Source organism: Hemitrygon akajei, chromosome 10 (assembly GCF_048418815.1).
Source record: "Hemitrygon akajei chromosome 10, sHemAka1.3, whole genome shotgun sequence".
Lineage (NCBI taxonomy): Eukaryota > Metazoa > Chordata > Chondrichthyes > Myliobatiformes > Dasyatidae > Hemitrygon > Hemitrygon akajei.
This window is the reverse complement of record NC_133133.1, coordinates 4030008-4044642: the sequence shown is the minus strand read 5'-3', so window position 1 is coordinate 4044642 and position 14635 is coordinate 4030008. Positions and strand designations below refer to the sequence as shown.

At 42.8% G+C, this 14635-nt stretch overlaps 1 protein-coding gene across 1 annotated transcript in view; it reads right to left on the bottom strand.

Annotated features, from left to right (window-relative positions):
• The window catches only part of LOC140734152 (tripeptidyl-peptidase 2-like), a 209655-nt gene that overhangs the window by 82706 nt on the left and 112314 nt on the right, over nucleotides 1-14635 (bottom strand). The window contains exons 16-18 of the mRNA XM_073057757.1: nucleotides 12761-12867; nucleotides 10530-10684; nucleotides 7291-7407 (exon numbers count right to left, since the gene is read on the bottom strand). Coding sequence (XP_072913858.1) covers nucleotides 7291-7407; nucleotides 10530-10684; nucleotides 12761-12867 — 379 coding nt within the window. The remainder of the gene's footprint in view (nucleotides 1-7290; nucleotides 7408-10529; nucleotides 10685-12760; nucleotides 12868-14635) is intronic.

Genomic DNA, 14635 nt, shown 5'->3' with positions numbered 1-14635 from the left:
ACGCATTCATCTGCCACCTCATTCTATTCCTATCCTCACTGTCACATGGCACAGGCAGCAAACCCAAAATTACCAGCCTTGAGGTCCAGCTTCTCAGGTGTGTTCAGGAGGGTTTCCTGTCGCAGTATGCAGATAAACCAACTAGAGGAGAGACTGTACTTGATCTGGTATTGGGAAATGAACCTGGTCAGGTGTCAGATCTCTCAATGGGAGAGCATTTTGGAGGTAGTGACCACAACTCTATCTCTCACCATAGCGCTGGAGAGGGATAGGAGCAGACAATTTGGGAAAACATTAAATTAGAGTAGGGTGAAATATGATGCTATTAGGCAAGAACTTGGGAGCATAAATTGGGAGCAGACATTCTCAGGGAAATGCATGGCAGAAATGTGGCAAATGTTCAGGGAACATCTGCATCGAGTTCTGTATAGGTATGTTCCATTGAGGCAGGGGAAGGGTGGTAGGGTTAAAGAACCATGGTGTACAAAGGATGTAGAAAATCTAGTTAAGAAGAAAAGGAAAGCTTACGAAAGGCTCAAGAAACTAGGTACTTTTAGAGCTCTAGAAAATTACAAGGTTGCTAGGAAGGAGCTTAAGAATTGAATTAGGAGAGCCAGAAGAGGTCATGAGAAGGTTTTGGTGAGCAGGATTAAGGAAAACCCCAAAGCATTCTACAAGTATGTGAAGAACAAGAGAATGAGCCGTGTGAGAAGAGGACCAATTAGATGCGATAGTGGAAACGTGTGCATGGAATTGGAGAAGGTAGCGGAGGTACTTAATGAATACTTTGCTTCAGTACTCACCAGGGAAAAAGACCTTGGCAATTATGGGGATGACTTACAGCAGACTGAAACATTTGAGCATATAGACATTAAGAAAGCAGATGTACCGGAGATTTAGAAAAGCAATAAGTTAGTTAAGTCTCTGGGGCCAGATAAGATATACCCCAAGCTACTGTGGGAAGTGAAGGAGGAGATTGCTGAGCCTCTTGTGATGATCTTTGCATTATCAATAGGGATGAACACAGAACATAGAATAGTACAGCACATTACAGGCCCTTCGGCCCACAATGTTGTGTCTCTCATGTTGTGCCAATGAGAGAAGTACTGGAGGATTGGAGGGTTGCAAATGTTGTTTCCTTGTTCAAGAAAGGGAGTAGAGATAACCCAGAAAATTATACACCAGTGAGTCTGACTTCAGTGGTAGGCAAGTTATTGGAGAAGATCCTGAGAGACAGGATTTATGAGCATTTGGAGAGACATAATCTGATTAGGGATAGTCAGCATGGCTTTGTCAAGGGCAGGTCGTGCCTTATTAGCCTGATTGAATTCTTTGAGGATATAACAAACAGATGGATAAAGTTAGAGCCTTGAATGTAGTGTATATGGATTTCAGTAAGGCATTTGATAAGGTTCCCCATACAAGGCTCCTTCAGAAAGTAAGGAGGCATGGGATCTGTTCTGGGACCCCTCCTCTTTATAAATGACTTGGATGAAGAAGTAGAAGGGCGGGTTAGTAAGTTTCCTTATGACACAAAAGTTGGGTGTGTTGTGGATAGTCTGGAGCGTTGTCGGCAGCACATCGATAGGATGCAGAACTTGGCTGAGAAGTGGCAGATGGACTTCAACTCAGGTTAAGTGTGAAGTGGTTCATCTTGGTAGGTCCAATTTGAAGGCAGATTATAATATCAATGGTAAGACTCTTGGCAGTGTGGAGGATCAGAGAGATCTTGGGGTCCAGGATCTACTGAGCAAGTTGAGAGTGTTGTTAAGAAGGCGTATGGTGTGTTGGCATTCATCAACCGTGGGATTGAGTTCAAGAGCCGTGAGGTAATGTTACAGCTATATAAGACCTTGGTCAGACCCCACTTAGAGTACTGTGTTCAGTTCTGGTCACAGTGCAGAGAAGATTTACAAGGATGTTGCCTGGATTGGAGGGCATACCTTATGAGAATAGGTTGAGTGTACTTGGCCTTTTCTCCTTGAAGTGACATAGGATGAGAGGTTACCTGATAGAGGTGTATGAGATGATGAGGGGCATTGATCAGGGCTGAAATGAGTAACACGAGGGGGTTAGTGTTGTCAGAGATACGTTTTTCACATAGAGAGTGGTGGGTGCGTGGATTGCACTGCCAGGGGCGGCAGTGGAAGCAGATACATTAGGGTCTTTTAAGAGCCTCTTATATAGGTACACAGAGCTTAGTAAAATAGAGGACTATGTACTAGGGAAATTCTAGGCAGCTTCTAGAGTAGGTTATATGGTGGCACAACATTGTGGGCCAAAGGGCCTGTAATGTGCTGTAAATTTCTATGGCATATGTTCTATGTTCATCACAGACCCTGGCACCTGGGAGGCAAACTACCATCCATTTTTTTTTGCATACACAGAATTGCCTGTCTGTCTCCTTGACTATAGAGTCCTCCAGTACTGCTGTCATCCTTTTCAGTTTTCTACCTTTGTGACCCACAGGGTCAGGCTCAGTGCCAGAGGCATGGCCACTGTTGCTGCTCGAAGACAGGTCCCCCCACCCCACCAATGGTACTCAGAATGGAGTCCTCATTGTTGAGTGGGGTGGCCACAGGAATGCACTCCACTATCTAATCTTTTTCATTTATCTGTCTCCTGTAGTTTTGGGGCGACTGCCTCCCTGTAGCTCCTGTCTATCACCTCTTCACTTTCCGAGGGTCATTGAGCTGCAGTTCCAGTTCCCTAACACGGTCTCTAAGGAGCAGTATCTCAATGCAGCTGGTGCAGATGTGGCCATTGGGGAGGCTGGTAGTCTCCCGGAAACCCCACATCTGACACAGAACAGAACACTGGCCATGTAGACATACCCTCTATTCTCTCAAGAGTTAAATAAGTAAAAAATAAATTAGAAATAGGGAATGAACTTATCTACTTACTTTGCCTCCATCTGTTCTCGCTGAAGCTTTGTTGAATCAGACTTGCAACTCTGACTCAAACCACTCCTACAACTGCTCCCACAATGATCACTCTGCTAGACGGTACACCTCTTTTATGGAGACCGTGTTTTTAAAGCTCTTCGCTGGACTTGCGTGAGAACTCTCTACAGCGTTGGCACCATACTCCAATAACCGATGTTTTGATGACAAACTACCAGCTTCATCAGGGATGATGCCTGGGCTTATCTAGTTCGATGGTATTTATATTCCTGTAGTTTGTCCCTATCAGATTTCCACTCTCCCACCTTGTTTACAATCAAAGTCCAGTTCTTACTTAGAGCGAGACCTACGTCTTTGTTAAAAAAAAATTCCTGTAGTTTTATTTCAAAGGTTTCCTTTACCAAGTGGTCCCAAAAGGCACTGATGTGAAACAGTTTTCTTGGACCATCAAAGTCAATCCTATAGCCATTGAGAATGCAATGTTCTGCTACCACCGATCTCTCCAGGTAACCCAGACAGATACACCTCTAGTGCTCCTTGATGTGGTAGCAGAACATTGTATTCAATTGACTTCGACACCACAAAACTACTGTGCCATGTCAATGGCTTTTGGGACTGCCCAGTAAAGGAAGCCACTGAAATAAGACTAGAGGGAAAGAATTTTAGCAAAGATGCATCCTCAGGCCATGAACAGTGGTACAAAAATGAGTAATTCCCAAAGCTTATCATCTGAACAGACTGTTAAGAAAATGTCATATGTTTGAAATGTTGAACTCTACAGGGCAAGCATTTAAGGTGAGAGGTAGTACATTGAAAGGAGAAGTGAGGGGCAACATTTTTACACAGAGAGTGGTGTGTATCTGGAATGTGCTGCCCTTGGTGGTGGGAGATGCAGAAACATTAGAGACTTTTAAGAGGTGGTTAGACAGGCACATGAATGTGAGGGAAGTGGAAAGATATGGATATAAAGATTAGTTTAGTTAGCCATTTGTTTGCTAATTTAACTGTAAAAGACGGAAGAGGGACAGGATCGCTGGAAAACGATGCTGCAGAGGTAGTAATAGGAGACAACAAAATGGCAGATGAACTGAATAAGTATTTTGCATCAATTTCACTGCAGAAGACACTAGCAGTATGGTGGAAGTTCCAGATGTTAGGGATCACAAAGTGTGTGAAGTTACTCTAACTAAAGAAAAGGTCTTGAAGCTGAAAGGTCTGAAGGTCGATAAGTCACCTGGACCAGATGACTTACACCCCATGGTTCTGAAAGAGGTGGCTGGAGAGATCATGGAGACATTAATAATATCTTTCACGAATCACTAGATTCTGGAAAACTGCAAATGTCACTCCACTCTTCAAGAAGGGAGAGAAGTAGAAAAAAGGAAATTATACGCCCGTTCATCTGACCTCAGTGGCTGGGAAGATGTTGGAGTCAATTATTAAGGATGAGGTCTCAGGCACATAATAAAATAGGCTGTAGTCAGCATGGTCTCAAGGGAAAAGCTTGCCTGACAAATCTGTTGGAATTATTTGAAGAAATAACAAGCAGGATAGACAAAGGAGAATTGGTTGTTGCTTTGTACTTGGATTTTCAGAAGGCCTTTAACAAGGTGCCACACATCAGGCTGCCGAACATTCTATGAATCCAGGGTATTACAGGAAAGATTCTAGCATGGATAAAGCGATGGCTGATTGCAGAAGAGCAAAGAGTAGAATAAAGGGAGCTTTTTCTGGTTGGCTGCAGTAACTAGTGGTGTTCCACAAGGGACTGCATTATTACAGATTCTTCTTGCATTATATGTCAATACTTTGGATGATGGTGTAATGCTCCGTAAGGTTTCACTGCTAAAGTAATGGTTTCTCTGTAGCAGCAGTGTTTGAGTTATGACTAGAGATAACAGGGGCTTTTGAATGTGTACCATCCAATCAGAGGCATATTGTTTCATAGGACATACAACATAGAATAGTACGGCACATTACAGGCCCTTCGGCCCACAATGTTGTGCTGACCCTCAAACCCTACCTCCCATATAACCCCCCACCTTAAATTTCTTTGTGTGTCTGAGAGAAGGTACTTGTGGGCTTTGGCTCAGTGGAAGATGGAGAGAGAAGATATCAGAACGGAGAGGTCGTAGACTGCAGGACTGAGTGGATGTGGAATGGGGTTGGGAGTCAACGACGCGTGGGGAAAATCAATGGAGAACGAATGGACGGGAAAATCATGAGCTCCAACTGCACATTACACTGTTTCATTAAAATGGTTCCTTTTCTTTTTGTTCTTTTTTATTAACCCTCTAGTCAAATTAAGAATTATAAAGCTCAATTGTTTAATTGCATATGGTGTACTGTTTGTTATTTCATGGTGCAGGTAGTCCCCGAGTTACGAATGTCCAACTTACAGACAAGTCGTATTTACGAACCGAGGAAGGAGAACACCGTCTGCCATTTTAAGTCAGATCGCGACGCCATATGCCATTTTAAGTCGTTGCCGTTGACACTGTGGTTGAGTGTATAACTTTGTATTTGGCTTAAATTTTTCCTAGTAAGACTCACCCTGACCCCACCCACCCCCTACCGTTCCGGTCAGCTAGTGGCGCAGTGAGATCAGCGCTAGGGTTCCCAAGTTCGATCCAGTGACAGACCACTCCCATGCTGGGTTGATGTCGAGCTTGCAACTCGACCTTGTAAAAAAAAACACTGCCACCTCCAATTTAAATTCCCACGTGGAATATTGTGGGGGATCAAATACCCAAACCCAGCACAGCCCCCACTTGTCCCATTTAGCCTGTCTCAGTGCGCTGGTCCTTAGGACCCAGCAGACCTCGGGAGCCGGCAGAGCTCAGGACCCGCCGCCCGCAGTGTTTCTGTTCCATTGACGGGAAGCGATCACGATTGAAAATAAAGTGGAAATAATAAAGCATTTGGAAAGAGCTAAAACGCCATCGGTCATTGGAAAAGCGTTAGGCTATAGTTAGTCAACGATCGGAACAATTTTAAAGGATAATGGATAAAGTGAGAATAATGGAGCATGTGAAACGCCCTGCCCCGATTAAAGCTACAATTATTACTAAGCAACGCAGTGGTTTAATTATTGGAATACATACGTGTCTTAAGTGCTTTATATGCATAGAAAGGTAAAATATATACTATGTACTAAGACAAACGTTTGATGAACTGACGCTAAATAATACCGGATATACTTGTTCCGACTTAAAGATGGACTCAGGAACGGAACTTGTTCGTAACCCGGGGACTGCCTGTACTGATTTGCTAACAGGGAAAAACATCACAAGATTGGTGGGCTGGAGAGTGCCTTTCCCTAGACCAATGCAGCCCACCGAACCTGGGGGTTACAATGGAATTGATGGCTCTGTTGCAAAGTTTGCAGACAATATGAAGATAGGTGGAGGGGCAGGTAGTTTAGAGGAAGTAGAGAAGCTACAGAGGGACAGATAGATTAGGAGAAAGGGCAAAAAAGTGGCAGATAGAATACATGTTGGAAAGTGTATGGTCATGCACTTGGTGAAAGAAATGAAAGGGTTGATTATTTTCTAAATGGAGAGAAAATACAAAAAAAAACTGTGCATAAATAAACTTGGGAGTCCTTGTGCAGGATTCCCTAGAGGTTAATTTGCAGGTTGAGTCTGTGGTGAGGAAGGCAAATTCAATTTAGCATTCAGTTCAAGAGGGCTAAAATATAAAGGCAAGGATGTAATGTTGAAACTTCATAAAGCACTGGTGTGGCCCTAACTAGTTTTGGGTCCCTTGTCTTAGAAAGGATGTGCAGAAACTGGAGAGGGTTAAAAAGCAGTTCACAGAAATGATTCCAGGATTGAATGGCTTGTCATATGAAGAGAATTTGATGGGTCTGGGCCTGTATTCACTGGAATTCAGAAGAATGAGGGGTGACCTGATTAAAACCTATCATACAGTGAAAGGCCTTGAGAGAGTGGATGTGGAGAGGATGTTTCCTATGGTGGGAGAGGCTAAGGTCAGAGGACACAGCCTCAGAATAAAGGGGCATCCTTTTAGAACGGAGATGAGAAGGAATTTCTTTAGCCAGAGTGTGGTAAATCTGGGGAATTCTTTGCCACAGGTAGCTGTGGAGGCCTAGTCATTGGGAATATTTAAAACAGAGGTTGTTAGGTTCTTGATTGGTCAGAGCATGAAGTGATATGGGGAGAAGGCAGGAGATTCAGGATGAGAGGAAAATTGGATCCGCCATGATAAAATGATGGAGGAGACTCGATAGGCCAAATAGCCTAATGCTGCTCCTATATCTTATGGTCTTAACTGGTTCACCACAACCTTGTGAGCTGAAGGGCCTGTTCTTGTGTTGTACTATTATATATTCCAATATTAAAAAAGCAGGGAAGCCAATACTTACAATGTGCAATTCATCAGTGCTGCATTTCAGCCCATGGAATGAAATGGTGTAGTCAATGGCAGTATGGCCCAGGCTCGACCACCAGTGAGCAATGCAAACCTCAATGGTTCCTCCTTCCTACAAAAAATGAATAAGTTATTTTCATTCATTGGAAGCACCTCCTCAGAGTTGTTTATTTACTTATTGTTTTGTATTTGCACAGTTTGTCTTCTTATGCACATTCGCTGTTTGTCAGTCTTTGAGTGTAGTTTTTAATTGACTCTATTGTAATTGAATGGGGTGCCACAGTAGCCTCACAGTTATGGTGATGCTATTACAGCTCAGGGTGCCAGAGTTTGGAACTCAGTTCTGCTGACATCTGTAAGCCAGTTTCAGGTTCCTTCTTGGGCACGTGGGTTTTCTTCAGGTGCTCCAGTTTCCTCCCTCAGTCCTAAGACGTACAAGTTAGTAGTCTAATTTCTCATTGCAAATTGTCCTGTGATTAGACTGCTGTTTAATTACTGGGACAATTGGTGCTGCGGGTCAAAGGCCCGGAAAAGACCTGTTCTGCGCTGTATCGCAAAATGAAATATTTCTTTCTTATAGTGTGATTGGCCACAAAAATATGACTCTCAAAGTAGTATATGATATTGTAATAAAAATTCTCATGTAAATAAAATAAACTGTACAAATACAAAAAGCAAATAACAAAAATAAATAAGCAATAAATATATACTGTACTTACAGAAAATTTAAAGTGAGTCCACGAGTTATGGAATCAGTTTAGTTATCCCCATTGGTTCAAGAGCCTAATACTTGATTGGCAATAACTGTTCCTGCACCTGGTGGTTTGGTCTTGAGGCTCCTGTACCTTATTCTTGACAGCAGCAGTGAGAAGAGAGCATGTCCTGGTTACTGGGGATCTCTGGTGACAGATGCTGCTTTCTTGTGGATGTCTTGTGGATGTTCTTTGTGGATGTCTTGAGCTGCTTACTGCCTATTTAACTCCTTCTTCTATCTTCTCTGGACTAAAACCCTATCACTGCCCACCAAATCACCTCCAGTGATTTCCTATGGAGAGGTAGCGTTTCACCACATCCCATCTCTGCTCTCCTGACACCCAACTATTTGTCTGCTCCCCCTCACTTGACAACTCATTTCCTTCTACTTTTTCTCAATCCAAAGGTCTACATTCTCTCTGTGGCATCACATCCACTTTTGTTCAGACATCGAGTTCCTCAAATTCCTCGCCACTCTGCACAACAACCTGTTCACCCCATGCTCAGGCTTCATCCACCATTCCTCCACTCTGTCTGGCCGAACTTGCTCTCAGAGTCAATACTTTCTTACACTCAGCATTTCTTCCCTTTGCTCCCTTAGGTACATGAGACTTACATTCCACACCATCGGATTCAGGGACATTATTGCCCTCATGTGCCTGAATTGGTGTGAATAATTTCAATCACCACTACTCTAGACTGAATCTGCAGCCTACAGACTCTCTTTCAAGGGCTCTTTACACTCATGCTCTCAGTATCATTTTTATTTGCACAGTTTGTTTTCTTTTGCATGTTAGTTGTGTGGTGCGTGGCCAAGCAGTTAAGGCGTCAGTCTGGTGATCTGAAGGTCGCTAGTGTGAGCCTCAGCTAAGGCAGCGTGTTGTGTCCTTGAGCAAGGCACCTAACCACACATTGCTCTGCGACGACACTGGTGCCAAGCTGTATCCGCCCTTGCCCTTCCCTTGGACAACATCGGTGGCATGGAGAAGGGAGACTTGCAGCATGGCCAACTGCCGGTCTCCCATACAACCGTGCCCAGGCCTACGCCCTGGAAACTTTCCAAAGCGCAAATCCATGGTCTCTTGAGACTAACGGATGCCTATTTTAATCTATTTTTTGTTTGTCAGTCTTTTTGTTCATGTTTAGTTTTTCAAAAATTCTATTGCATTTCTTTTTTTCTGTAAAGGTCTGCACCAAATGAATCTCACAGTAGTGTACTTTCTCATGGACTGTTTGCCTCACTCCTGTCAGGGAGGAGGCTACATAGCATCCACACCAGGATCATCAGACTCAAAAACAGTTACTTTCCTCATTCAGTAACACTGATCAACACCTCCACACCCCCAATCACCACTCCTTTATCATTTCCTGTCAGTCACCTTATGTACAGACAACCTGTGCCAAGCGGCACATCATGGACATATGCTCAATCTATATAAGCTATCTTATGCGTTTATGTTTATTGTGTTTTTTTTATTATTGCGTTCTTAATCTTTTGTGTTTTTTTGTGCTGTATCAGATTCGGAGAAACAATTACTTCACTCTCCTTTACACTTGTGCACCGGAAATTACATTAAATAATCTTGAATCTTGAGTAATTCATCTGTACTTTGATTACAAATTTACTTTGAACACTTTATAACTAACCTTTCATTGACCCCTTCAGTCATCACATCATTTGCACTGGTCAGATTTTAAAATATTAATTTGTAGAATAAGAAAACAATAAACATATTCAACAATCATCGCAAGCATTAGGGCACAAATTAAAAAATAGCTAATATGGAAACCAATATGGATATAATTGGATTGATTCAGGGAAATCGATCAGACTGCATTTGGAGTATTGTGAACAGTTTTGGGCCCCATTTCTAAGATTCTAAGATGTACTGGCATTGAAGAGGGTCCAGGAAAAACTCATGAGAATGATCACAGGAATGAAAGGGTTAAAGTATGAGGAGTGTTTGATGGCTCTGGGCCTGTACTTGTTAAAGTTTAGAATGAGGGAGAATCTTATTAAAACCCATTGAATACTGAAAGGTCTGGATAGTGGATATGGAGAAGATGTTTCCTGCAGTGGATGAATCCAAGACCAGAGGCCAAAGCCTTAGACTAGAGGGACATCCCTTTAGAACAGAGATGAGGAACTCCTTTAGCCAGATGGTGGTGAATCTGTGAAATTCATTGCCACAGACGTCTGTGGAGGCCAAGTCATTGGGCACAGTTACAGGGAAGATTGACAGGTTCTTGATTAGCAAGGGTGTCAAAGGTTACGGGAAGAAGGGTGGAGAATGGGGTTGAGAGGGATAATAAATCAGTCATGATCGAAATGAGGAACAGACTGATGGACTGAATGGCCGAATTCTTCTCCTGTGCCTTTTAACCTTCTGGTAATGAAGTTTCAGTCCATTCATTAAAAAATCGAAACAAGAATACGGATTTTCGGAACGCACTTGCAACCAGTAGTGGTGCAATACTCACATGGACTGCAAAACTATCTGTTGCAGTGGCTTTCTCCGACAGGTACAGGTGTCGGTAAAATTCATGCACCCGGAAAGCTTTAAGTTTCTGAAGCTGGACAGCATGCACTACAAACTCCGATGTTTTGTCTTCTGACCTTGAAGTTAAGGTTATCTCTGGAACATAGAACAGAGAACATTAAAACATAGTACAGGCCCTTCTGCCCACGATAATTGTGCTGACCCTTTAACCTACTCTAAGCTCAATTTAACCCTTCCCTCTTACATAGCCCTCCATTTTTCTATCATCCACGTGCCGACCTAGGAGTTTCTTAAATGTCCTTAACACATCTATCTCTACCACATCCATGGGAAAGCGTTCCATGCACCCACTAATCTCTGTAAAAAAAAACCTCTGACATCCCCCTTATGTTTTCCTCTAATCACCTTACAAATATGTCCCTCTTATTGGCCATTTCTGCCCAAGGAAACAGTCTCTGGCTCTCCACTTGATCTATGCCTCATAGACCACTGGAAACAAGTTCCTAAGAGAGGCATGAATTAATAGCAGTGCAATGAAGGCATGCTCCAAGAGGATCAACCCCTATATTACCTGTACTTGTGTTAACCACAGTATCTATAAAATGCATTTCTAACTGTTAATATTGCAGCAGGAATAACATGGTACCAAACCAGTGCAGAGAAATGAGGAGGATAAGGGCCCTCACAGGTGTTCTGAAACCTAAGGCTTAGATTGTTATTCTCACTTGTTGGTTCACTTTGTCTCCATCGGCCATCAACTAGTATAGGCACGCCAGCATTGCAACTAATGTAACGCTTTCCAGTGCCAATAATTGGGGTTTAATTCCCTCTGCTTTCTATAAGGAATTTGTACACTCTCCCTGAGTCGGTATGGGTCTCCCCTCAGTTTCCCCTCACATTCCAAAGACATACAAGTTAAAGTTAGTAAACTGTGGGCACCAGAAGTGTGGTGACACTTGCGAGCTGCCCCAGAGCACATCCTTGAACTATGCTGGCCGTTGATGCAAATGGCTCATTTCACTGTAAATTTCTACATACATGTGACAGATATCATTAATCTTTAAATTTCGACCTATACTAATTCCATTTAACAGCACTGTGTCTGTAGTCTTCTATGTTTTGGCAATGCAAGTGTTCATCTAAATGCTTTATAAAGGTAATGGAGTGTCCCAGCTCCACCAGCCCCTCAGGCAGTGAGTTCCAGATTTTAACCTTCATCGAGGTCAAAACAATCTTCCTCAAATCCCCTATCTTACTTTTTACCTCTATCTCATTTTACCTCTTACCCCAATCCCATCCTACCTCTTACTCCTATCCTATCTTACCTCTTCTCTATCACCTCTATCCTCTTACCATTTACTGCTAAACTATCTTACCACTTATTGCTAACCTATCTTACCACTTACCACTAGCCTATTTTAACTCAATCCTATTTTACCTCTCATCTCTATCCTATCTTACCTCTTGGAGGAGGAGGAGTCTGATTTTAAACCTCTGCTGCCCTGTGGCCATACCCACCCGTGGGAAAGGTTTCAGGAGTAAACCCCGAGGAAGCCGAAGTCCCTAAGGTAGTTTGATGTTGCTTACAACTTCACTCTGGCAACCTCTGTGATGACACTGGTGCCAAGCTGTATCGGCACTTGCACTTCCCTTCGACTACATCGGTGTCATGGAGAAGAGGAGCCTGCTACATGTGCAACAGTAGTTCTTCAAATCTTCCTGCCCAGGCTTGTGCCCCAGAGAGGACACAGTTCACCAGAGCAGCAAACCCAAGAACCCCTGGGATCAACGGCTGCCTACTACCTTGCATCTTACCATCAATTTGGGCTCAGGAATGGCAGCCCAGGCCAGCAAATCATGGCCAACACTCTATCAAGTGCTACTATAGATGACCAGTTACACTCGCAGCATAAGAATGAGTTTTTGTTCAAGAATTCTTGGAAGATGTTTGAATTACTGATGTTCTATCATTTTTCCAGATCCATCTGTTGCGTTTATTAGGGGTGCCACAGTAGCACAGCATTTAGCAAAACGCTATTATAGCTCAGGGCAGAGTTCAATTCTAGCCTCCTCTGTAAGCAAGTTTGTACGTTCTTTCCTGTGACCACATGGGGTTCTCTGGCTGCTCCAGTTTCCTCCAGCTATACATATATAACTGAATGACTTGAGCAAAAATACATCTAAGAAAATTAGCAGAAATGTATCACGCACCAGCCCACGTAGCTCCTTGAGGTACTTCAATAAATTCTCTTCTCATGTCTCCAGGCTTGAAGGCAACATTTTTTTGCTCAATTTTGTATTCACAACCTGCATTTATCCTGAAGCCACGAGGAGGAAGGAGAACAATTAAAATAGTTTTATTATCTACAACTTCAATGAGTAGAAGAAAGACACAAATGCAAACTTTGCAGTCGCTTGCATTGACATTATTGAATGATTCGTCCTGTGTGGGAATTCTGAACTTATGCTCAACCTATGGCTTTTGTTCTAATAATCAGAGGATCACTGGAGACTCCCTCCCCTCTGTTTATGACATTTACTGAGAATATTGCAGATGAATGACCCGGAGTATTGTTGAGGATCCCTAACACTCATTCCACAATCTCACTGACCCACTACCGTCAGCAAGGAGGTCCAGGAGCATCAGGACTAGGAATGCCAGACTGGGTAACAGCTCCTTCCCTCAAGCAATGAGACTAATCAATACCATGGCACCACCGAGGGCTCCTCAGTAGGACAGTGAGCTGTTTATTATTTATCTGTGCAACGCACTACATGCATTTTTGAATTATATTTTATGAACTTATTTAACATATACCAATCACAGCATGGAAACAGGCCATCTTGGCCCTTCTAGTCCGTGCCAAAAATTTGTGGTAATATTTTGGTTTATGTGCTGTGGAAGATACATGTGTTGTGTGTGCACCACGGCCCAGAGAAACATTGTTTCGTTTGGTTGTAAGTACAGTCAAATGACAATAAACTTGAATTAATACCAACTGTGAGGGTGATTAATTTTTTTTCAGAATATCAGAATATTCAATATTTGAATGACTTAAGTTATAGATGGGGAGTAAGTAGCCAGGGAGAAACAGGGACAAAGTTTAGACCTCTGATTCCCAAAGCTCCTCCTGGGAGTTGCCTCTGTCTGTTTGGCTCTGTTGTCGATTCAATGATACCTACTGATCACCGTGATTAGTTAATAACTCCACATGACTCCCAGAGTCAACTATGGGATCTTTTACTATCTCGCAATTCTCATTTTCCCTCTGAATCTATCGTTAGACACTTCTGGATTAACTCCAAACTCTCATTTTCTCTGACCTTTAAAGGAGATGTTGACAGTAGAGTTATCTTCTTTAACCACGCTCATTAGTACCACAGAAAGCAGGTTCAAAACCAGTTCTTAATGACTGCAAAATCCACAATTTTATTTTGAAGCTAACACATTTAATATATGCATATTTATAACCAATGAATTAATAATTGAAATCATTGCTGGTGTTTTCTGTTCACAAAACCGATCTCTGACTGTCCTTCAATAGAGTTTAACAATGATTGACAGTGGCATCCTATTAAGGACATAGAACACTGCAGCACAATCCTGGCACTTCAGTCCACGATGTTGTGCCAACCTTTTAAGCTACTCCGAGATCAATCTAACACCTCCCTCCCACACAGCCCTCCAATTTTCTTTCATCCAAGTGCCCATCTAAGAGCGTCTGCAACATCCCTAATATATGTACCCCGGTAAGATTTTTAGAGTGGTGGGTGCATGGAATAACCTGCCAGGTGGTAGAGGCACATACATCAGGGACATTTAAGAAACATTTAGATAGGCACATGGATGTTAGAAAAATGGAGGGCCATGTAGTATCAGATTGACCTCTGTTCACCCAATAAAATGGGATTCACATTCCCAACATCGTGGACCGAAGGGCCTGTATTATGCTGTACTGTTCTGTGTTCCAGTCCTGTGGCCAGGTACCATTTTCATGCAATGTTTTGCATAGATAGGGTAAATGCACTGAACCCCCAAGGACTGGGAACCAAAGCCCAGAGAATAAACATAGAATAGCACAGGCA